At 49.9% G+C, this 21269-nt stretch overlaps 1 protein-coding gene across 5 annotated transcripts in view; it reads right to left on the bottom strand.

Moving 5' to 3' along the window:
* The window catches only part of KDM5A (lysine demethylase 5A), a 610286-nt gene that overhangs the window by 439843 nt on the left and 149174 nt on the right, over window positions 1-21269 (bottom strand). For all 5 annotated transcript variants that reach the window (XR_011202239.1, XM_069228130.1, XM_069228132.1 and 2 more), the window contains one exon: window positions 12612-12806. Coding sequence is in view for 4 of the 5 variants with exons in the window: in XM_069228130.1 (XP_069084231.1) it covers window positions 12612-12806 (195 nt within the window). In the remaining variant the exon portion in view is untranslated. The remainder of the gene's footprint in view (window positions 1-12611; window positions 12807-21269) is intronic.

Genomic DNA, 21269 nt, shown 5'->3' with positions numbered 1-21269 from the left:
GGGGAGCCTTGGGATTCCCTCTGCAGGCATCGCTGTGGGGGCTCAGGGGGGGCAACTCTGGCTACTCACGGTTTCGCAGTCGCCGGGGAGTCCTCCCTGAAGTGTTTGTTCTCCACAAGTCGAGCCGGGGGCATCGGGTGCAGAGTAGCAAGTCTCACACTTCCGGCGGGAAATGCAAGTTGGTTTAAAGTTGCTCCTTTGTTACAAAGTTGCAGTCTTGGGTGAACAGAGCCGCTGTCCTCGGGAGTTCTTGGTCCTTCTAGAGCAGGGCAGTCCTCTGAGGATTCAGAGGTCGCTGGTCCCTGGGGAAAGCGTTGCTGGAGCAGTGTCTTTGGAAGTGGGGAGACAGGCCGGTAGAGCTGGAGCCAAAGCAGTTGGTGTCTCCGTATTCTCTGCAGGGTTTTTCAGCTTAGCAGTCCTCTTCTTCTAAGGTTGCAGGACTCCGAGTTCCAAGGTTCTGGTGAGCCCCTAAATACTGAATTTAGGGGCGTGTTTAGGTCTGGGAGGGCAGTAGCCAATGGCTACTAGCCCTGAGGGTGGCTTCACCCTCTTTGTGCCTCCTCCCAAGGGGAGGGGGTCACATTCCTATCCCTATTGGGGGAATCCTCCATCTGCAAGATGGAGGATTTCTAAAAGTCAGAGTCACCTCAGCTCAGGTTGCCATAGGGGCAGTCCTGACTGGCCAGTGACTCCTCCTTGTTTTTCTCATTATCTCCTCCGGCCTTGCCGCCAAAAGTAGGGCCGTGGCCGGAGGGGGCGGGCAACTCCACTAGCTGGAATGCCCTGGGGTGCTGTAACAAAGGGGGTGAGCCTTTGAGGCTCACCGCCAGGTGTTACAGTTCCTGCAAGGGGAAGGTGATAAGCATCTCCACCCAGTACAGGCTTTTTTTCTAGCCACAGCGTGACAAAGGCACTCTCCCCATGTGGCCAGCAACATGTCTCGAGTGTGGCAGGCTGCTAAAACCAGTCAGCCTACACAGATAGTCGGTTAAGGTTTCAGGGGGCACCTCTAAGGTGCCTTCTGGGGTGTATGTTACAATAAAATGTACACTGGCATCAGTGTGCATTTATTGTGCTGAGAAGTTTGATACCAAACTTCACAGTTTTCAGTGTACCAATTATGGTGCTGTGGAGTTCGTGCATGACAGACTCGCAGACCATATACTCTTATGGCTACCCTGCATTTACAATGTCTAAGGTTTTGCTTAGACACTGTAGGGGCACAGTGCTCATGCACTGGTGCCCTCACCTATGGTATAGTGCACCCTGCCTTAGGGCTGTAAGGCCTGCTAGAGGGGTGACTTATCTATACTGCATAGGCAGTGTGAGGTTGGCATGGCAACCTGAGGGGAGTGCCATGTCGACTTACTCGTTTTGTCCTCACCAGCACACACAAGCTGGTAAGCAGTGTGTCTGTGCTGAGTGAGGGGTCCCCAGGGTGGCATAAGATATGCTGCAGCCCTTAGAGACCTTCCCTGGCATCAGGGCCCTTGGTACCAGGGGTACCAGTTACAAGGGACTTACCTGGATGCCAAGTTGTGCCAATTGTGGAAACAAAAGTACAGGTTAGGGAAAGAACAGTGGTGCTGGGGCCTGGTTAGCAGGCCTCAGCACACTTTCAAATCAAAACTTAGCATCAACAAAGGCAAAATGTCAGGGGGTAACTGTAGGAAGTTGGCTCTGTATGTGCTATTTCAAAGTAAGGAATAGCATGCACAGAGTCCAAGGGTTCCCCTTAGAGGTAAAATAGTGGTAAAAATAGATAATACTAATGCTCTATTTTGTGGTAGTGTGGTCGAGCAGTAGGCTTATCCAAGGAGTAGTGTTAAGCATTTGTTGTACATACACCTAGACAATAAATGAGGTACACACACTCAGAGACAAATCCAGCCAATAGATTTTTATATAGAAAAATATCTTTTCTTAGTTTATTTTAAGAACCACAGGTTCAAATTCTACATGTAATATCTCATTCGAAAGGTATTGCAGGTAAGTACTTTAGGAACTTCAAATCATCAAAATTGCATGTATACTTTTCAAGTTATTGACAAATAGCTGTTTTAAAAGTGGACACTTAGTGCAATTTTCACAGTTCCTGGGGGAGGTAAGTTTTTGTTAGTTTTACCAGGTAAGTAGGACACTTACAGGGTTCAGTTCTTGGTCCAAGGTAGCCCACCGTTGGGGGTTCAGAGCAACCCCAAAGTCACCACACCAGCAGCTCAGGGCCGGTCAGGTGCAGAGTTCAAAGTGGTGCCCAAAACACATAGGCTAGAATGGAGAGAAGGGGGTGCCCCGGTTCCGGTCTGCTTGCAGGTAAGTACCCGCGTCTTCGGAGGGCAGACCAGGGGGGTTTTGTAGGGCACCGGGGGGGACACAAGTCCACACAGAAATTTCACCCTCAGCAGCGCGGGGGCGGCCGGGTGCAGTGTAGAAACAAGCGTCGGGTTTTCAATGTTAGTCTATGAGAGATCTCGGGATCTCTTCAGCGCTGCAGGCAGGCAAGGGGGGGATTCCTCGGGGAAACCTCCACTTGGGCAAGGGAGAGGGACTCCTGGGGGTCACTTCTCCAGTGAAAGTCCGGTCCTTCAGGTCCTGGGGGCTGCGGGTGCAGGGTCTCTCCCAGGCGTCGGGACTTTAGGTTCAAAGAGTCGCGGTCAGGGGAAGCCTCGGGATTCCCTCTGCAGGCGGCGCTGTGGGGGTTCAGGGGGGACAGGTTTTGGTACTCACAGTATCAGAGTAGTCCTGGGGTCCCTCCTGAGGTGTTGGATCGCCACCAGCCGAGTCGGGGTCGCCGGGTGCAGTGTTGCAAGTCTCACGCTTCTTGCGGGGAGCTTGCAGGGTTCTTTAAAGCTGCTGGAAACAAAGTTGCAGCTTTTCTTGGAGCAGGTCCGCTGTCCTCGGGAGTTTCTTGTCTTTTCGAAGCAGGGGCAGTCCTCAGAGGATGTCGAGGTCGCTGGTCCCTTTGGAAGGCGTCGCTGGAGCAGGATCTTTGGAAGGCAGGAGACAGGCCGGTGAGTTTCTGGAGCCAAGGCAGTTGTCGTCTTCTGGTCTTCCGCTGCAGGGGTTTTCAGCTAGGCAGTCCTTCTTCTTGTAGTTGCAGGAATCTAATTTTCTAGGGTTCAGGGTAGCCCTTAAATACTAAATTTAAGGACGTGTTTAGGTCTGGGGGGTTAGTAGCCAATGGCTACTAGCCCTGAGGGTGGGTACACCCTTTTTGTGCCTCCTCCCAAGGGGAGGGGGTCACAATCCTAACCCTATTGGGGGAATCCTCCATCTGCAAGATGGAGGATTTCTAAAAGTCAGAGTCACCTCAGCTCAGGACACCTTAGGGGCTGTCCTGACTGGCCAGTGACTCCTCCTTGTTGCTTTCTTTGTTCCCTCCAGCCTTGCCGCCAAAAGTGGGGGCCGTGGCCGGAGGGGGCGGGCAACTCCACTAAGCTGGAGTGCCCTGCTGGGCTGTGACAAAGGGGTGAGCCTTTGAGGCTCACCGCCAGGTGTTACAGCTCCTGCCTGGGGGAGGTGTTAGCATCTCCACCCAGTGCAGGCTTTGTTACTGGCCTCAGAGTGACAAAGGCACTCTCCCCATGGGGCCAGCAACATGTCTCTAGTGTGGCAGGCTGCTGGAACTAGTCAGCCTACACAGACAGTCGGTTAAGTTTCAGGGGGCACCTCTAAGGTGCCCTCTGTGGTGTATTTTACAATAAAATGTACACTGGCATCAGTGTGCATTTATTGTGCTGAGAAGTTTGATACCAAACTTCCCAGTTTTCAGTGTAGCCATTATGGTGCTGTGGAGTTCGTGTTTGACAGACTCCCAGACCATATACTCTTATGGCTACCCTGCACTTACAATGTCTAAGGTTTTGTTTAGACACTGTAGGGGTACCATGCTCATGCACTGGTACCCTCACCTATGGTATAGTGCACCCTGCCTTAGGGCTGTAAGGCCTGCTAGAGGGGTGTCTTACCTATACTGCATAGGCAGTGAGAGGCTGGCATGGCACCCTGAGGGGAGTGCCATGTCGACTTACTCGTTTTGTCCTCACTAGCACACACAAGCTGGCAAGCAGTGTGTCTGTGCTGAGTGAGAGGTCTCCAGGGTGGCATAAGACATGCTGCAGCCCTTAGAGACCTTCCTTGGCATCAGGGCCCTTGGTACTAGAAGTACCAGTTACAAGGGACTTATCTGAATGCCAGGGTGTGCCAGTTGTGGATACAATGGTACATTTTAGGTGAAGGAACACTGGTGCTGGGGCCTGGTTAGCAGGGTCCCAGCACACTTCTCAGTCAAGTCAGCATCAGTATCAGGCAAAAAGTGGGGGGTAACTGCAACAGGGAGCCATTTCTTTACAGTAACCATGCCAAGGAGGCATTTCCTTACACCTGGTCTCTGACCTCTCCTTATGTAGGTCTCGGACAGTGTCTTCGAGGTCCAATATCCATGTCTCCGCCAATGTGACCAGTTCCTCCAGATTCCAGAAGTCTTGACGCAGGAGGAAGACCTCTGATCGAACCTCCCAATGTGCCCCTCCAGGGCCTCTCTAGAGGACTGTATCACTGAGAGGAGGGTAGCATTGTCCTGCACCACAGTAGGGGGTGAGGGGGGCTGGGGCCGATTGGGTTCCTTATCTCTCACAATTTAGGTATGGGTGCCACGTTCAACCTCTCCAAGGACACTGGGAATCGCTGTGTAACAAATCCCTCCCAAGCTGTAAGCTCTAGTCTCTGTAGAGGCAGGGAGGGAGGCCAACAAAGAAGGGACTATTAGTATCCAGTCAGGGTACCTCTTCAATGGTAACCCCATCACTCGCGACTGCCAGTGCCTCAAGACTCCGGGGCACACCAGAGGCTCAGTACAGAGAGCGCAGTCCTATATGCACAGCCAGGGGAGGCCCAGCAAAGTACAAGGAGGGAGGGCTGCGTCCGTTTAGACTTTTCTTTGCCCGGGTCCACCAGACGCTCAAGGGGTGGTGGGGCAGTTCTCATAGATGGCCAAGGGAGCTCCCTGCTATCCCTCCTCATGAACACGACTACCAGTGTTCCATGCAGCCAGGCCCTGCAGGGAGCCACCACCCCTCTCGCAGCCCACTGTCCCCCCAAGGGGGGTGGGCTCAAATCATCTTTGGCGTGTTTAGAAGCCGCTCCTCTCCCAACCCCCACAATGCCCCCCCAACCCATGCCCATGCGCATGCGCGACCTTGCCAGCGAACCAGGGGCCCTACCAGCCATACCTACAGCACAGCCATTGCCAACAAGCGGGATCCCCTTCAAGCTCTCGCAGACCTCTGCTGCGGGCCCTCAGCCAGCCCGCCTCAGAGCATCAGGCAGGGAGAGGTGGCATCTGAGGTGCCGCAAGCCATGTAGCTCTCCCAGCAGCCCAGAAGTGGGCCGGACCTGGCCCAGTCCAACAGTAGATCTCACTCCGCATCTCCCACCAGCTATCTACCGGTCGTTCCCTTCGGCAACGGGGGCGCGGACCGGGAGGAACACGGATGTGGAGCAGGATTTTTCTTGAGGCCGAAACGGAGCTCATTCAAAGAGAGTGCGTCGCCAGTGCCATCTTGGCTCCACCCCGAAAAGACAGCGTTCTTCACCCCAGATGGGCATTAATAGTAGTGTAATGCTAATGGGACTAAAGAATGTCCATGCAACTTTCCAGAGGCTGGTGAACAAAGTCCTGGCTGGGCTGGAATCGTTCAGTGCTGCATATCTTGGTTATATTGCTGTCTACAATGCCACTTGACAGAATCACCTGATCCACCTTGGGAAGGTCCCTGAGGCCCTGCAGGAAGCAGGTCTCAATATCAAGGCAAGCAAGAGCCAGATAGAGAAGGGATCTGTTGTATACCTGGGCCACAACGTAGGTGGACGTCAAGTTCAACCATTCTGGACTGGGAGGCTCCAACAACTTAGATTCAAGTCAGGACCTGCCTTGGCTTGACTGGGTACAGGATATTTGTGAAGGGGTATGGTACTATTGTGGCACCACTCACAGAACTGACCTCCAGTGATAGTTGTGTTAAGTTCCTCCAGGGATAGTGTACGATTATAGTGATGTTTGATCCCCACAGCTATAGGGTGTGATTATAGCATGTTCATGTCCCCACAAAGATATCTATGATGATAGTGATTTTGAGGTCCCCACAGAGATGGTGTGTGATTATAGTGATGCCTGTGTCCTCAGAAAGATAGTTTTGAGATAACAGTCACACTCAGGTCCCTGCAGGGATTTGTGTGATTATTTTGAGATCTGCACAAAGATAATATAGAAAAAAGTAAACCGCCTCATAGGTGTACATTTTTGGTAGGGGTGTGCAAAATTTTCTTTTGCATTATTACAAAGAATTTCAAGAAAATTGTGCATAATTTGAAAAGCAAATAGAAGATGGAGCACTATGTTTTCACAATGCATCCCTACTCAGTGGCATAACAAAACTGGAGGGGGCCCCTGCACAGAACATGTTTGAGGGAGCCCCCCCCTCCTGACTCACTCAGGCCAGGTGCTGTGCTGAGAAGGCCCCCCCTGGAGCTTGGTCACCCTCCCACCACCCGCACCACAGGGGCTACGGGGGCCTTTGTTACACCCCTGTCCTTGCCTCCACTTTGGAAACAAGGACATGTTTCATGTAAAAAGTAACGCACAAAAAATACAAATGTTGCACACAACAGCTGCTTGTTTTCTGGTCACTTGTTTTGTTACTGAATGCTCCCAATAAAATTTTGCCATAAATAGCAGTAGCGTAATTTTGGTAATTTGGTGTGACAAGAGTAAAATAAATTTGCCCAAATTATGTAAGAATATGCTGGTATAATGTAGGTATTGCCTGCGCCTAGTTTTTGCTTATTTATGGTCATTTGAAGATACTTTACTACTCTGCAAATACATTAATTATCACTTTGGTGAAAGGGAAGAGTATCTTTATTAAGTGGGAATGGATTGGCATCAGCCAAACATTTGTTGGGGGTGTTGGGAAACGGATTTCTCCAACAGGAAAAATATTTACTCTACGAACAGAAACAAAAATGTCTGAAATCTCTTCCATATATGGAGATGAAACTAAAGGTGTATGTATATTTACAACTTTTCACAGCCTATGTTTGTGAATCGAAACTACTTGATGTAGAGGCACAAATCGTGATCATTTGCTCAGGTTAAATTTTAAACAATACATTACTGCTCCTTTAAATGAAGAAGCACTCTGCCTGTTGTATTCAGGTCACAGTGCTGGTGTGCATATGGCCTGACATGGCGGCAGAGCATGCTACTAATTTCTCACACATCACAGAAACATCATCCTCAAGCAGTAATCACATCATGTTCAGACTGAAATCCTAGGCATAAAAGGGAGATCACCAACACCGTCCCGGTGCATACGTTATCTCTCTCCATGTTGTAGGTCTAAGTATCATGGGGAAGATGTATGACCATTTGGTAGTACGACTTGCAATATGCGACTTTTTGAAATTCACAAATTGAGAGTCACAATACCAAATGTACAATAGTGTCATCAACACTCCACTCTACATCACTCTATGCCACGTTACAACACTCTATGCCAATTCACTTTACTATACTTCCTTTCACTTTACTCCATTCTACCACTCTCCACTGTGACACTCCACATTACTCGATGACACTCTACTCTACTACACTCTGTTCTACTCAATGCCACTCCACTTTATGACACTCCCCTCTACAACACTCTATACCATTCCACTCAATACCACTCTATGGCATGCCACTGTACATCACTCTATGTCACTCCACTCAACTACACTCCACACCACTTTAGTCCTCTCTACGATGTTCCACGCTACTCCACTACTCTCTATGCCACTTTACTCCACTCTATGCTACACCACTCCATCTTGAATCCAGACCGGGTCAGGAAACCCCCAGCCCTGCTCTGGCACGAAACTGGACAAAGGAAAGGAGACTGACCACTCCCCTGTCCATCACCACCCCAGGAGTGGTGCCCAGAGATCCTCCAATGTGTCCCAGACCTCTGCCATCTTGAATCCAGAGGTGTGAGAGCACAATGGAGGCCTCTGAGTGGCCAGTGCAGAGACCCCTCCTGATAGGTGCTTACCTGACTAGGTGACCAATCCTTCTCTGAGGGCTATTTAGGGTCTCTCCTGTGGGCTTATCCTCAGATGACGAATGCAAGAGATCACCAGAGTTCCTCTGCATCTCCCTCTTCGACTTCTGCCAAAGATCGACCGCTGACTGCTCCAGGATGCCTGCAAAACTGCAACTAAGTAGCAAAAAGACTACCAGCGACATTGTAGCGCCTAATACTGACGGCTTTCTCGACTGTTCCCTGGTGGTGCATGCTCTGGGGGCTGTCTGCCTTCACCCTGCACTGGAAGCCAAGAAGAAATCTCCATCTCATTGTGACGAGCGTGGTCCCTGGAACACAGGTGCTGGATCCAAGTGACCCTGACACTCAAGTGGTCCATCTGTCCAAATTTGGCAGAAGTAAGTCCTTGCGTCCCCTCGCCAGACAGTAATCCTGTGTATTGCGCAAACTGCAGCTGCTAGGGCTTCTGTGCACTTTTGCAAGGAATCCTTCGTACACAGCACAGCCCAGGTCCCCAGCACTCCGTACTGCATTGCTCAACTCGCTGAGTTGACTTCTGGCTTCGTGGGACCCTCCTTTGTAGTGTTGAGACGACCGCCATGCTCAGTTTTCTTGAAGCCGTGTTCAAGTACTTCTGCAAATGCTGCCTTCTTCTGCGTGGGCTCTGTGTTGCTGAGGACCCCCTCTGTCTCCTCTTCCAAGTGGCGACCTCCTGGTCCTTCCTGGGCCCGGGCAGCACCCTTTTTCTTCAACCGCGACCTTTGCAGCTAGCAAGGCTCGTTTGCGGTCGTTCTCCAAAGAAACAACTCTGATCCTCCAGCACTCTGTGGGACATCTTCTGTGCAAAGAAGAAGTTCCTGGCATCGTCCATTGTTGCAGAATCTTCAGCTTCTTCCACCCAGAGGCAGCCATTTTGCACCTCCATCTGGGGTTTAGTGGGCTCCTTCTCCCACCCCCCCAGACACTTTTGTGACTCTTGGACTTGGTCCCTGTAGGAAGTTGGCTCTGTATGTGCTATTTCAAAGTAAGGAATAGCATGCACAGAGTCCAAGGGTTCCCCTTAGAGGTAAGATAGTGGCAAAAAGAGATAATACTAATGCTCTATTTTGTGGTAGTGTGGTCGAGCAGTAGGCTTATCAAAGGGGTAGTGTTAAGCATTTGTTGTACATACACACAGTCAATAAATGAGGAACACACACTCAGAGACGATTCCAGGCCAATAGGTTTTTGTATAGAAAAATAACTTTTCTTAGTTTATGTTAAGGACCACAGGTTCAAATTCTACATGTAATATCTCATTTGAAAGGTATTGCAGGTAAGTACTTTAGGAACTTTGAATAATCACAATAGCATATATACTTTTTACATAAAACACATATAGCTATTTTAAAAGTGGACACAGTGCAATTTTCAACAGTTCCTGGGGGAGGTAAGTTATTGTTAGTTCTTGCAGGTAAGTAAACCACCTACGGGGTTCAAATTGGGGTCCAAGGTAGCCCACCGTTGGGGGTTCAGAGCAACCCCAAAGTCACCACACCAGCAGCTCAGGGCCGGTCAGGTGCAGAGTTCAAAGTGGTGCCCAAAACACATAGGCTTCAATGGAGAAGGGGGTGCCCCGGTTCCAGTCTGCCAGCAGGCAAGTACCCGCGTCTTCGGAGGGCAGACCAGGGGGGTTTTGTAGGGCACCAGGGGGGACACAAGTCCACACAAAAAGTACACCCTCAGCAGCGCGGGGGCGGCCGGGTGCAGTGTGCAAACAAGCGTCGGTTTCCAATAGATTTCAATGAGAGACCAAGGGGTCTCTTCAGCGGTGCAGGCAGGCAAGGGGGGTGCTCCTCGGGGTAGTCACCACCTGGGCAAGGAAGAGGGCCTCCTGGGGGTCACTCCTGCACTGGAGTTCCGATCCTTCAGGTCCTGGGGGCTGCGGGTGCAGGGTCTTTTCCAGGCGTCAGGATTTCAGAGTCAGGCAGTCGCGGTCAGGGGGAGCCTCGGGATTCCCTCTGCAGGCGTCGCTGTGGGGGCTCAGGGGGGACAACTTTGGTTACTCACAGTCTTGGAGTCGCCGGAGGGTCCTCCCTGTAGCGTTGTTTCTTCACCAGTCGAGTCGGGGTCGCCGGGTGCAGTGTTGCAAGTCTCACGCTTCTTGCGGGGTTTGCAGGGGTCTTTAAATCTGCTCCTCTGGATACAAAGTTGCAGTCTTTGTTGAACAGGGCCGCTGTTCTCTGGAGTTTCTTGGTCTTTTGGAAGCAGGGCAGTCCTCTGAGGATTCAGAGGTCGCTGGTCCTGGGGAAAGCGTCGCTGGAGCAGTTTTCTTCCGAAGGAGGGAGACAGGCCGGTAGGACTGGGGCCAAAGCAGTTGGTGTCTTCTTCTCTGCAGGGTTTTTCAGCTCAGCAGTCCTCTTCTTCTTTAAAGTTGCAGGAATCTGAGTTCCTTGGTTCTGGGGAGCCCCTAAATACTGAATTTAGGGGTGTGTTTAGGTCTGGGGGGTTAGTAGCCAATGGCTACTAGCCCTGAGGGTGGCTACACCCTCTTTGTGCCTCCTCCCTGAGGGGAGGGGGGCAAATCCCTATTCCTATTGGGTGAATCCTCCATCTACAAGATGGAGGATTTCTAAAAGTCAGAGTCACCTCAGCTCAGGACACCTTAGGGGCTGTCCTGACTGGCCAGTGACTCCTCCTTGTTTTTCTCATTATCTCTCCTGGACTTGTTGCCAAAAGTGGGGGCTGTGTCCAGGGGGCAGGCATCTCCACTAGCTGGAGTGCCCTGGGGCATTGTAACACGAAGCTTGAGCCTTTGAAGCTCACTGCTAGGTGTTACAGTTCCTGCAGGGGGGAGGTGTGAAGCACCTCCACCCAGAGCAGGCTTTGTTTCTGTCCTCAGAGAGCACAAAGGCTCTCACCGCATGGGGACAGAAACTCGTCTCTCAGCAGCAGGCTGGCACAGACCAGTCAGTCCTGCACTGAACAATTGGGTAAAATACAGGGGGTATCTCTAAGATGCCCTCTGTGTGCATTTTTTATTAAATCCAACACTGGCATAAGTGTGGGTTTATTATTCTGAGAAGTTTGATACCAAACTTCCCAGTATTCAGTGTACCCATTATGGAGCTGTGGAGTTCGTTTTTGACAGACTCCCAGCCCATATACTCTTATGGCTACCCTGCACTTACAATGTCTAAGGTTTTGCTTAGACACTGTAGGGGCATAGTGCTCATGCACCTATGCCCTCACCTGTGGTATAGTGCACCCTGCCTTAGGGCTGTAAGGCCTGTTAGAGGGGTGACTTACCTATGCCATAGGCAGTGTGAGGTTGGCATGGCACCCTGAGGGGAGTGCCATGTCGACTTAGTCATTTTCTCCCCACCAGCACACACAAGCTGGTAAGCAGTGGTCTGTGCTGAGTGAGGGGTCCCTAGGGTGGCATAAGACATGCTGCAGCCCTTAGAGACCTTCCCTGGCATCAGGGCCCTTGGTACCAGGGGTACCAGTTACAAGGGACTTACCTAGGTGCCAGGGTTGTGCCAATTGTGGAAACAATGGTACATTTTAGGTGAAAGAACACTGGTGCTGGGGCCTGGTTAGGAGGGTCCCAGCATACTTCTCAGTCAAGTCAGCATCGGTATCAAGCAAAAAGTGGGGGGTAACTGCAACAGGAAGCCATTTCTTTACAGTGCCCTTCCTTTGCAGGTCCTCGGGTCCAGGAATCCGTCTTCAGTGCTTTGCAGTCAGTTGTGGTCTTTGCAGAATCTCCTATCACAACTTTAGTGTGTTTCTGGGGAAGAAGGGTCACTTTACTCCTACTTTTCAGGGTCTTGGGGTGGGGTATCTTGGACACCCTTAGTGTTTTCTTACACTCCCAGCGACCCTCCACACACTACACTAGGCCTGGGGTCCCTAAGTGGTTCGCATTCCACTTTTAGTATATGGTTTGTGTTGCCCCTAGGCCTATTGCATCCTATTGTATTCTACAGTGTTTGCACTACTTTTCTAACTGTTTACTTACCTGATTTTGGTTTGTGTGTATATTTTGTGTTTTTTACTTACCTCCTAAGGGAGTATATCCTCGGAGATATTTTTGGCACATTGTCACTAAAATAAAGTACCCTTTAATTTTAGTAACTCTGAGTATTGTGATTCTTATGATATAGTGCTATATGATATAAGTGGTATAGTAGGAGCTTTGCATGTCTCCTAGTTTAGCCTAAGCTGCTCTGCTATAGCTACCTCTATCAGCCTAGGCTGCTAGAACACTACTAATAAGGGATAGCTGGACCTGGCACAAGGTGTAAGTACCATCAGGTACCCACTTTAAGCCATGCAAGCCTCCTACAACCATTCTCTCCATTCAAGTGTTTTCAAGATAGGTTCATGTGACCTCTAAATTCTCCATATGTTCTTGACAAACATTGGTGCAAATCACTTGCTTGATAAAGTGAATATACCCACCAGAAAAAAGTGACTTGCCTAATTAGTGCTTAGAATCTAAAATAGTGCTTTGTGACATTCTGTACAAGCCTAAACAGTACTTACTAATTGCATGACCGAATCCCTGAGTTGTGTCTCATCTTCTATCATTATGGCCATTTCCTTGCATATGGCTGCTGCTAGTCCTACATCTAGGCACTCAGGATCTGCAGCCATCTTAAAGATCAGCTCTTCATGAGAAAAGACACAGTGACGTCTCAGCCGGCGATAATGGTTGACACACTGGCGACCGATTGGCAGCTAAAACAAAAACAACACAAAAATGTGAATGATTTGAAATAATCACTGATAAAAGTATGTTTTGTCAAGCCCCTATCTGATCACACATCATCTTGTAATTTTATTGGTGGAAATCATCCTAATATCAGCTTTTTGCATAGTCAACTAGTAACACTAGTTTCAAACTACACAGTGACTGTTTAGCTATAACTTCAAGGAAGAGAAGAATGGTAAAAGAAAGCCTGTTGCTCCTTTGTAATCATGGTTTGCTATTAAAGGTTTCTTAGTTTCTTACTCATGTACACAACTTTACAATATCTCTGCTTTTGAAGGATTCTTGAACTCATTCATATTAAATCAGGGGTTACTCTGATGACATCAATAATTAGAATGATGGGTCTGAGCGCAATCTGTTTTCCCATGAACATGAGGGGACACCTATAACAAACCCAACAAGTTCACTGGAACTACCAAACCTGTGGTAACTGGGCCTCTCTGTAAGACAACCACTTAATGTGTTCCAGGGGCAGTTGGTGATCAGTAGTGAGTACCTTGTGTTCGGCCTGTCTTCTAACATCTATTTGCAAGGGCTACAATATCACTGCAAACTTAAAAATGTAGTTTTAAACCTGAATCGCACCTGGTAGCGAGTATTAATAGTTAAGTATTATGTTTAGGGGAGTAGGATTGAGAGATTCAGCATTGATAGTGTAACAATCAATAAATGAAATATCCAGGAAGTGCTACAACTTCAAAGAAAATAAAGTGCTTATTTAGAATTATGTAAATTTAACATGTAAAACAAAGATCTACAAGGAAAACCAGAAGGTGCTGCTATTTTCTGGGGCATAGAGGGTCTGTAGTAAAAATAAACTAACATGGAGTCCATGCCCATGCGCCTTGCTACCTAAGGGAATAGTCACTATGCCTTATGATTCAAAAGACTTCTTAGTAGAAACCCAATTTGCAATTATCCAAGCCCAACAACACTACAAACATTATTGTGATATAAATATATTTATATACACACTGTAGAAAGCTGGCTCCTCATATATTATCTCCAAGTGAGAGATAGTGTGCACAGAGTCCAGGGATTCCCCAAGAACCTTAACAGAGGCAATAATAGATAATACTAATGCTCTATTTGTGGTAGTGTGGTCGAGCAGTTAGGCTTATCAGAGGGTAGTGTTAAGAATTTGTTGTACACACACAGGCAATAAATAAGAACACACACTCAATGACTTAACTCCAGGCCAATAGGTTTTTATACAGAAAAATATTATTTTCTTAATTTATTTTAGAACCACAAGATTCAAATTGAAGGTAAGTACATTAATTGTAAGGAACTTGGCATAGGTAAAGATAGAACTTTGAATAAAAACAGTAATGTACACAGTTTGGTATAAAATGGCAATAAGCTATTTTAAAAGTGGACATTGCAAAATGTAACAGTTCCTGGCGGAGGTAAGTACAGGTTAGTTTTTGAGGTAAGTAAAGCACTTACAAGTTCAGTCTCCGGGGCACAGGCAGCCCACCGTTGGAGGTTCAAGTTAACCCCAAACACCCAACCCAGCAACACAGGGACGGTCAGGTGCAGAGATCAAAGAGGGGCCCAAATAACATAGGCGTCTATTGAGACTAGGGGTGCTCCGGTTCCAGTTTGCTAGCAGGTAAGTACCTGCATGCTTGGGGAGCAGACCAGGGGGGTTTTGTAGAGCACTGGGGGGGGGGGTCCAAACAGGCACACAAAATACACCCTCAGGGGCAGCCGGGTGCAGTGTACAAACAAGGCGTTAGGTTTTGATTGAACTCAATGGAGGGACCCGGGGGTCACTCTGACAATGCAGGCAGGGCACAGGGGGGGACTTCTCCTGCCAGCCACTGACTGGGCAAAGGTGAAGACTGCCTGCTGGTCACTACTGCACAGGTAGTTGGTTCCTCACAGGCCTGGGGGCTGCAGGTGCAGCGCTTCTTCCAGGTGTCTGGTACTTTGTTACCGGGCAGTCGTGGTAAGGGGGGGGTCCTCTGGATTCAGTCTGCAGACGTCGTCATGGGGGTGCAGGGAGGTCGGCTCAGGGTGGACACGTCGTTGGAGTCGCCTGGGGGTCCTCTCTGCGGTGTTGGTTCCTCTGCACACAGGCCGGGGGCGTCGGGAGCAGAGTGGTGGGAACTCACGCTTCAGGAGTGAGGTGAGAGTCCCTATAAAGATGGTTTCTTCTTGTTGCTTTGGACAGAGCCGCTGTCCACCGGAGTTTCTTGGTCCTTTGGAATTGCAGGGCAGTCCTATGAGTTGGCAGAGGTCGCTGGGCCCACAGGATGTGTTGCTGCTGCAGGTTCTTTGAATCTGGAGACAGGCCGGGAGGGCTGGGGCCAAAGCAGTTGTTGTTTCCTTCTTCTCTACGGCTTTTTCAGGTCAGCAGCCCTTCTTGTTAGGTCGCAAGGAATCTGATTTACTGGGGTCAGGGTGGCCCTTAAATACTAGATACAGGGGTGTGTTTAGGGCTTGGGGCAGTAGCCAATGGCTACTATCCCTGAGGGTGGCTACACCCTCCTGGTGCCTCCTCTCTTTGCGGAGGGGGGCACATCCCTAATCCTACTGGGCTAAATCCTTCAAAACAAGATGGAGGATTTTCTAAGAAAGGGATCACCTCAGCTCTGGGCACCTTAGGGGCTGTCCTGGCTGGAGGGTGACTCCTCCTTGTTTTTCTCATTAACTCCTCCAGACTTGCCGACAAAAGTGGGGGCTGTTTCCGGGGGACAGGCATCTCCACTAGCTGGAGTGCCCTGGGGTGTTGTAGCCTTTGAGGCTCACCGCCAGGTGCTACAGTTCCTCGGGGGGTGGGGGGGTAGGAAGTTGGCTCTGTATGTGCTATTTCAAAGTAAGGAATAGTATGCACAGAGTCCAAGGGTTCCCCTTAGAGGTAAGATAGTGGCAAAAAGAGATAATACTAATGCTCTATTTTGTGGTAGTGTGGTCGAGCAGTAGGCTTATCAAAGGAGTAGTGTTAAGCATTTGTTGTACATACACACAGGCAATAAATGAGGAACACACACTCCGAGACAAATCCAGCCAATAGGTTTTGTTATAGAAAAATATCTTTTCTTAGTTTATTTTAAGAACCGCAGGTTCAAATTCTACATGTAATATCTCATTTGAAAGGTATTGCAGGTAAGTACTTTAGGAACTTTGAATCATTACATTAGCATGTATACTTCTTACATAAAACACAATAAGCTGTTTTAAAAGTGGACAGTGCAATTTTCACAGTTCCTGGGGGAGGTAAAGTAATGTTAGTTTTAACAGGTAAGTAAGTCGCTTACAGGTTTCAGTTTTGGGTCCAAGGTAGCCCACCGGTGGGGGTTCAGAGCAACCCCAAAGTTATCACACCAGCAGCTCAGGGCCGGTCAGGTGCAAAGGTCAAAGAGGTGCCCAAAACACATAGGCTTCAATGGAGAGAAGGGGGTGCCCCGGTTCCAGTCTGCCAGCAGGTAAGTACCCGCGTCTTCGGAGGGCAGACCAGGGGGGTTTTGTAGGGCACCGGGGGGGACACAAGTCAGCACAAAAAGTACACCCTCAGCAGCGCGGGGGCGGCCGGGTGCAGTGTGCAAAAACGCGTCGGGTTTTCAATGGTTTCTTATGAGAGATCAAGGGATCTCTTCAGCGTTGCAGGCAGGCAAGGGGGGGGCTCCTCGGGGTAGCCACCACCTGGGCAAGGGAGAGGGCCTCCTGGGGGTCACTCCTGCACAGGAGTTCCGTTCCTTTAGGTGCTGGGGGCTGTGGGTGCAGGGTCTTTTCCAGCCGTCGGGAAATGGAGTTCAGGCAGTCGCGGTCAGGGGGAGCCTCGGGATTCCCTCTGCAGGCGTCGCTGTGGGGGCTCAGGGGGGACAACTTTGGTTACTCACAGTCTTGGAGTCGCCGGAGGGTCCTCCCTGAGGTGTTGGTTCTCCACCAGTCGAGTCGGGGTCGCCGGGTGCAGTGTTGCAAGTCTCACGCTTCTTGCGGGGAGTTGCAGGGGTCTTTAAATCTGCTACTTGAAACAAAGTTGCAGTTCTTTTGGAGCAGGGCCGCTGTCCTCGGGAGTTTCTTGTCTTTCTCGAAGCAGGGCAGTCCTCAGAGGATTCAGAGGTCGCTGGTCCCTTGGAAAGCGTCGCTGGAGCAGGTTTCTTTGGAAGGCAGGAGACAGGCCGGTGAGTCTGGGGCCAAAGCAGTTGGTGTCTTCTGTTCTTCCTCTGCAGGGGTTTTTCAGCTCAGCAGTCCTCTTCTTCTTGTAGTTTCAGGAATCTAAATTCTTAGGTTCAGGGGAGCCCTTAAATACTAAATTTAAGGGCGTGTTTAGGTCTGGGGGGTTAGTAGCCAATGGCTACTAGCCCTGAGGGTGGGTACACCCTCTTTGTGCCTCCTCCCAAGGGGAGGGGGTCACATTCCTATCCCTATTGGGGGAATCCTCCTTCTACAAGATGGAGGATTTCTAAAAGTCAGAGTCACCTCAGCTCAGGACACCTTAGGGGCTGTCCTGACTGGCCAGTGACTCCTCCTTGTTTTTCTCATTATCTCTCCTGGACTTGCCGCCAAAAGTGGGGGCTGGGTCCAGGGGGCGGGCATCTCCACTAGCTGGAGTGCCCTGGGGCATTGTAACACGAAGCTTGAGCCTTTGAAGCTCACTGCTAGGTGTTACAGTTCCTGCAGGGGGGAGGTGTGAAGCACCTCCACCCAGAGCAGGCTTTGTTTCTGTCCTCAGAGAGCACAAAGGCTCTCACCGCATGAGGTCAGACACTCGTCTCTCAGCAGCAGGCTGGCAGAGACCAGTCAGTCCTGCACTGAACAATTGGGTAAAATACAGGGGGCATCTCTAAGAGGCCCTCTGTGTGCATTTTTTAATAAATCCAACACTGGCATCAGTGTGGGTTTATTATTCTGAGAAGTTTAATACCAAACTTCCCAGTATTCAGTGTAGCCATTATGGAGCTGTGGAGTTCGTTTTTGACAGACTCCCAGCCCATATATTCTTATGGCTACCCTGCACTTACAATGTCTAAGGTTTTGCTTAGACACTGTAGGGGCATAGTGCTCATGCACATATGCCCTCACCTGTGGTATAGTGCACCCTGCCTTAGGGCTGTAAGGCCTACTAGAGGGGTGACTTAGCTATGCCACAGGCAGTGTGAGGTTGGCATGGCACCCTGAGGGGAGTGCCATGTCGACTTAGTCATTTTCTCCCCACCAGCACACACAAGCTGGCAAGCAGTGTGTCTGTGCTGAGTGAGGGGTCCCTAGGGTGGCATAAGATATGCTGCAGCCCTTAGAAACCTTCCCTGGCATCAGGGCCCTTGGTACCAGTTACAAGGGACTTACCTAGGTGCCAGGGTTGTGCCAATTGTGGAAACAATGGTACATTTTAGGTGAAAGAACACTGGTGCTGGGGCCTGGTTAGCAGGGTCCCAGCACACTTCTCAGTCAAGTCAGCATCAGTATCAGGCAAAAAGTGGGGGGTAACTACAACAGGGAGCCATTTCTTTACAGGGGGGTTAAAGCACCTCCACCCAGGACAGGCTTTGTTCCTGGTCACAGATTGCACAAATGCACTCACCACATGTGGCCAGAAACTAGTCTGGAAGTGGCAGGCTGACAAAGACCGGTCAGCCTAGCACTAGCAGTTGGGCTGGCATGCAGGGGGCATCTCTAAGATGCCCTCTGAGTGCATTTCTCAATAAATCTCACACTGGCATCAGTGTGGATTTATTGTGCTGAGAGGTTTGATATCAAACTTCCCAGTATTCAGTGTAGCCATTATTGAACTGTGGAGTTTGCGTCTGACAAACTCCCAGACAATATACTCTTTATTGCTACCCTGCACTTACAATGTCTAAGAATTGGCTTAGACACTATAGGGGCACAGTGCTCGTGCAGCTATGCCCTCACCTGTGGTATAGTGCACCCTGCCTTAGGGCTGCAAGGCCTGGCTAGAGGGGTGACTTACCTATACCACAGGCAGTGGGTTGTGGGCATAGCACCCTTGAGTAGAGTGCCATGTCAACTCAGTCTTTTTCTCCCCACCAGCACACACAAGCTGTGAGGCAGTGTGCATGTGCTGAGTGAGGGGTCCCCAGGGTGACATAATACATGCTGCAGCCCTTAGAGACCTTCCGTGGCCATAGGGCCCTTGGTACCAGGGGTACCATTTACAAAGGACTTATCTGTGTGCCAGGGCTGTGCCAATTGTGGGAACAAAAGGAACAGTTTAGGGAAAGAACACTGGTGCTGGGGCCTGGTTAGGCCATTACAATTTATGTTCATTATATTTCATTGCTTACATTCGTTATATAATGTGATGCATCGATATAGGGTTAATAGTGCCCCAATAGTTCATATGTTTTTATTCAATGGCATGATTTAGAAAGTATAGCATATTTACAGAACTATACACAAGAAATGCATAGGTTACTTTTCCACATCTTACATCACAAGTCATGGCATCTGTGTAGGAAGTTGGCTCTGTATGCACTATTTCAAAGTAAGGAATAGTATGCACAGAGTCCAAAGGTTCCTCTTAGAGGTAAGACAGTGGCAAAAAGAGATAATACTAATGCTCTATTTTGTGGTAGTTTGGTCGAGCAGTAGGCTTATCAAAGGAGTAGTGTTAAGCATTTGTTGAACAAACAGGCAATAAATGAGGAACACACACTCAAAGACTTACTCCAGGCCAATAGGTTTTTATATTGAAAAATATATTTTCTTAGTTTATTTTAAGAACCACAGATTCAAGATTTACATTAAACACTTTAGATGTAAGGTACTTCACTTAGATACTTTAGGAACTTTGAATGAACACAATATCATGTACAGTCTTTGTAAAAATGGCAATGAGCTATTTTTAAAGTGGACACAGTGCAAAAATCAACAGTTCCTGGGGGAGGTAAGTAAAGGTTAGGTTTGAAGGTCAGTAGAACACTTACAAGTCTCACAGTTGGGGCATAGGCAGCCCACCATTGGGGGTTCAGGGCAACCCCAAAGTTACCACATCAGCAGTTCAGGGCCGGTCAGGTGCAGAGGTCAAAGAGGTGCCCAAAACATATAGGCTTCTATGGAGAACAGGGGTGCCCCGGTTCCAGTCTGCCAGCAGGTAAGTACCTGCATCCTTGGGGGGCAGACCAGGGGGGTTTTGTACGGCACCGGGGTGGACACAAGCAGGCATAGAAAGTATACCCTCAGCGGCACAGGGGCGGCCGGGTGCAGTGTGCAAACAGGCGTCGGGTTTTAGATTGAAAACAATGGAGGGACCCGGGGGTCACTTCAACGATGCAGGCAGGCACAGGGGGGCTCCTCAGGGTAGCCACCACGTGGGCTAGGCAGAGGGTCGCCTGGGGGTCACTCCTGCACTGGAGTTCGGTTCCTTCAGCTCCTGGGGGCTGCGGGTGCAGTGTTGGTTCCAGGCGTCAGGTCCCTTCTTACAGGCAGTCGCAGTGAGGGGGAGCCTCTGGATTCTCTCTGCAGGCGTCGCTGTGGGGGATCAGGGGGGTCGTCTCTGGTTACTCACAGGCTCGCAGTCGCCGGGGAGTCCTCCCTGAGGTGCTGGTTTTCTGCAGGTCGAGCCGGTGGCAACGGGTGCAGCGTGGGAAGTCTCACACTTCCGGCGGGAAATGTGAAGTCTTTAAAGTTGCTTCTTGATTGCAAAGAAGTTGCAGGTTTTTGAACAGAGCCGCTGTTCACAGGAGTTTCTTGGTCCTTGGGTGCAGGGCAGTCCTCTGAGGCTTCAGAGGTCGCTGGTCCCTGTTGGATGCGTCGTTGCAGTTTTCTTCGAAGTTGGGAGACAGGCCGGTAGGGCTGAGGCCAAAGCAGTTGTCGTCTCAGTCTTCTCTGCAGGGCTTCAGGTCAGCAGTCCTCCTTCTTGTTAAGGTTGCAGGAATCTAGTTTCCTAGGTTCTGGGGTGCCTCTAAATACTGAATTTAGGGGTGTGCTTGGGTCTGGGAGGGCAGTAGCCAATGGCTACTGCCCTTGAGGGTGGCTACACCCTCTTTGTGCCTCCTCCCTGTGGGGAGGGGGGCACATCCCTAATCCTATTGGGGGAATCCAACAAACTCAAGAAGGAGCATTTCTCAAGGAAGGGGTCACCTCAGCTCAGGACACCTTAGGGGCTGTCCTGACTGGTGGGTGACTCCTCCTTGTTTTTCTCATTGTCTCCTCCAGCCTTGCATCCAAAAGTGGGGGCAGTGGCCAGAGGGGCAGGCATCTCCACTAGCTGGGATGCCCTGGGGTGCTGTAACAAAGGGGGTGAGCCTTTGAGGATCACCACCAGGTGTTACAGTTCCTGCAGGGGGAGGTGAAAAGCACCTCCATCCAGAACAGGCTTTGTTCCTGGCCACAGAGTGACAAAGGCACTCTCCCCATGTGGCCAGCAACATGCCTGGTGTGTGGCAAGCTGGCAGGAACTGGTCGGCCTACACTGGAAGTTGGGTATGTATTCAGGGGACATCTCTAAGATGCCC

This window comes from Pleurodeles waltl, chromosome 4_1, assembly GCF_031143425.1.
Source record: "Pleurodeles waltl isolate 20211129_DDA chromosome 4_1, aPleWal1.hap1.20221129, whole genome shotgun sequence".
NCBI classification, from domain to species: domain Eukaryota; kingdom Metazoa; phylum Chordata; class Amphibia; order Caudata; family Salamandridae; genus Pleurodeles; species Pleurodeles waltl.
Note: the sequence above shows the minus strand (reverse complement) of the source record. Positions and strands in the feature narration are given on the sequence as shown.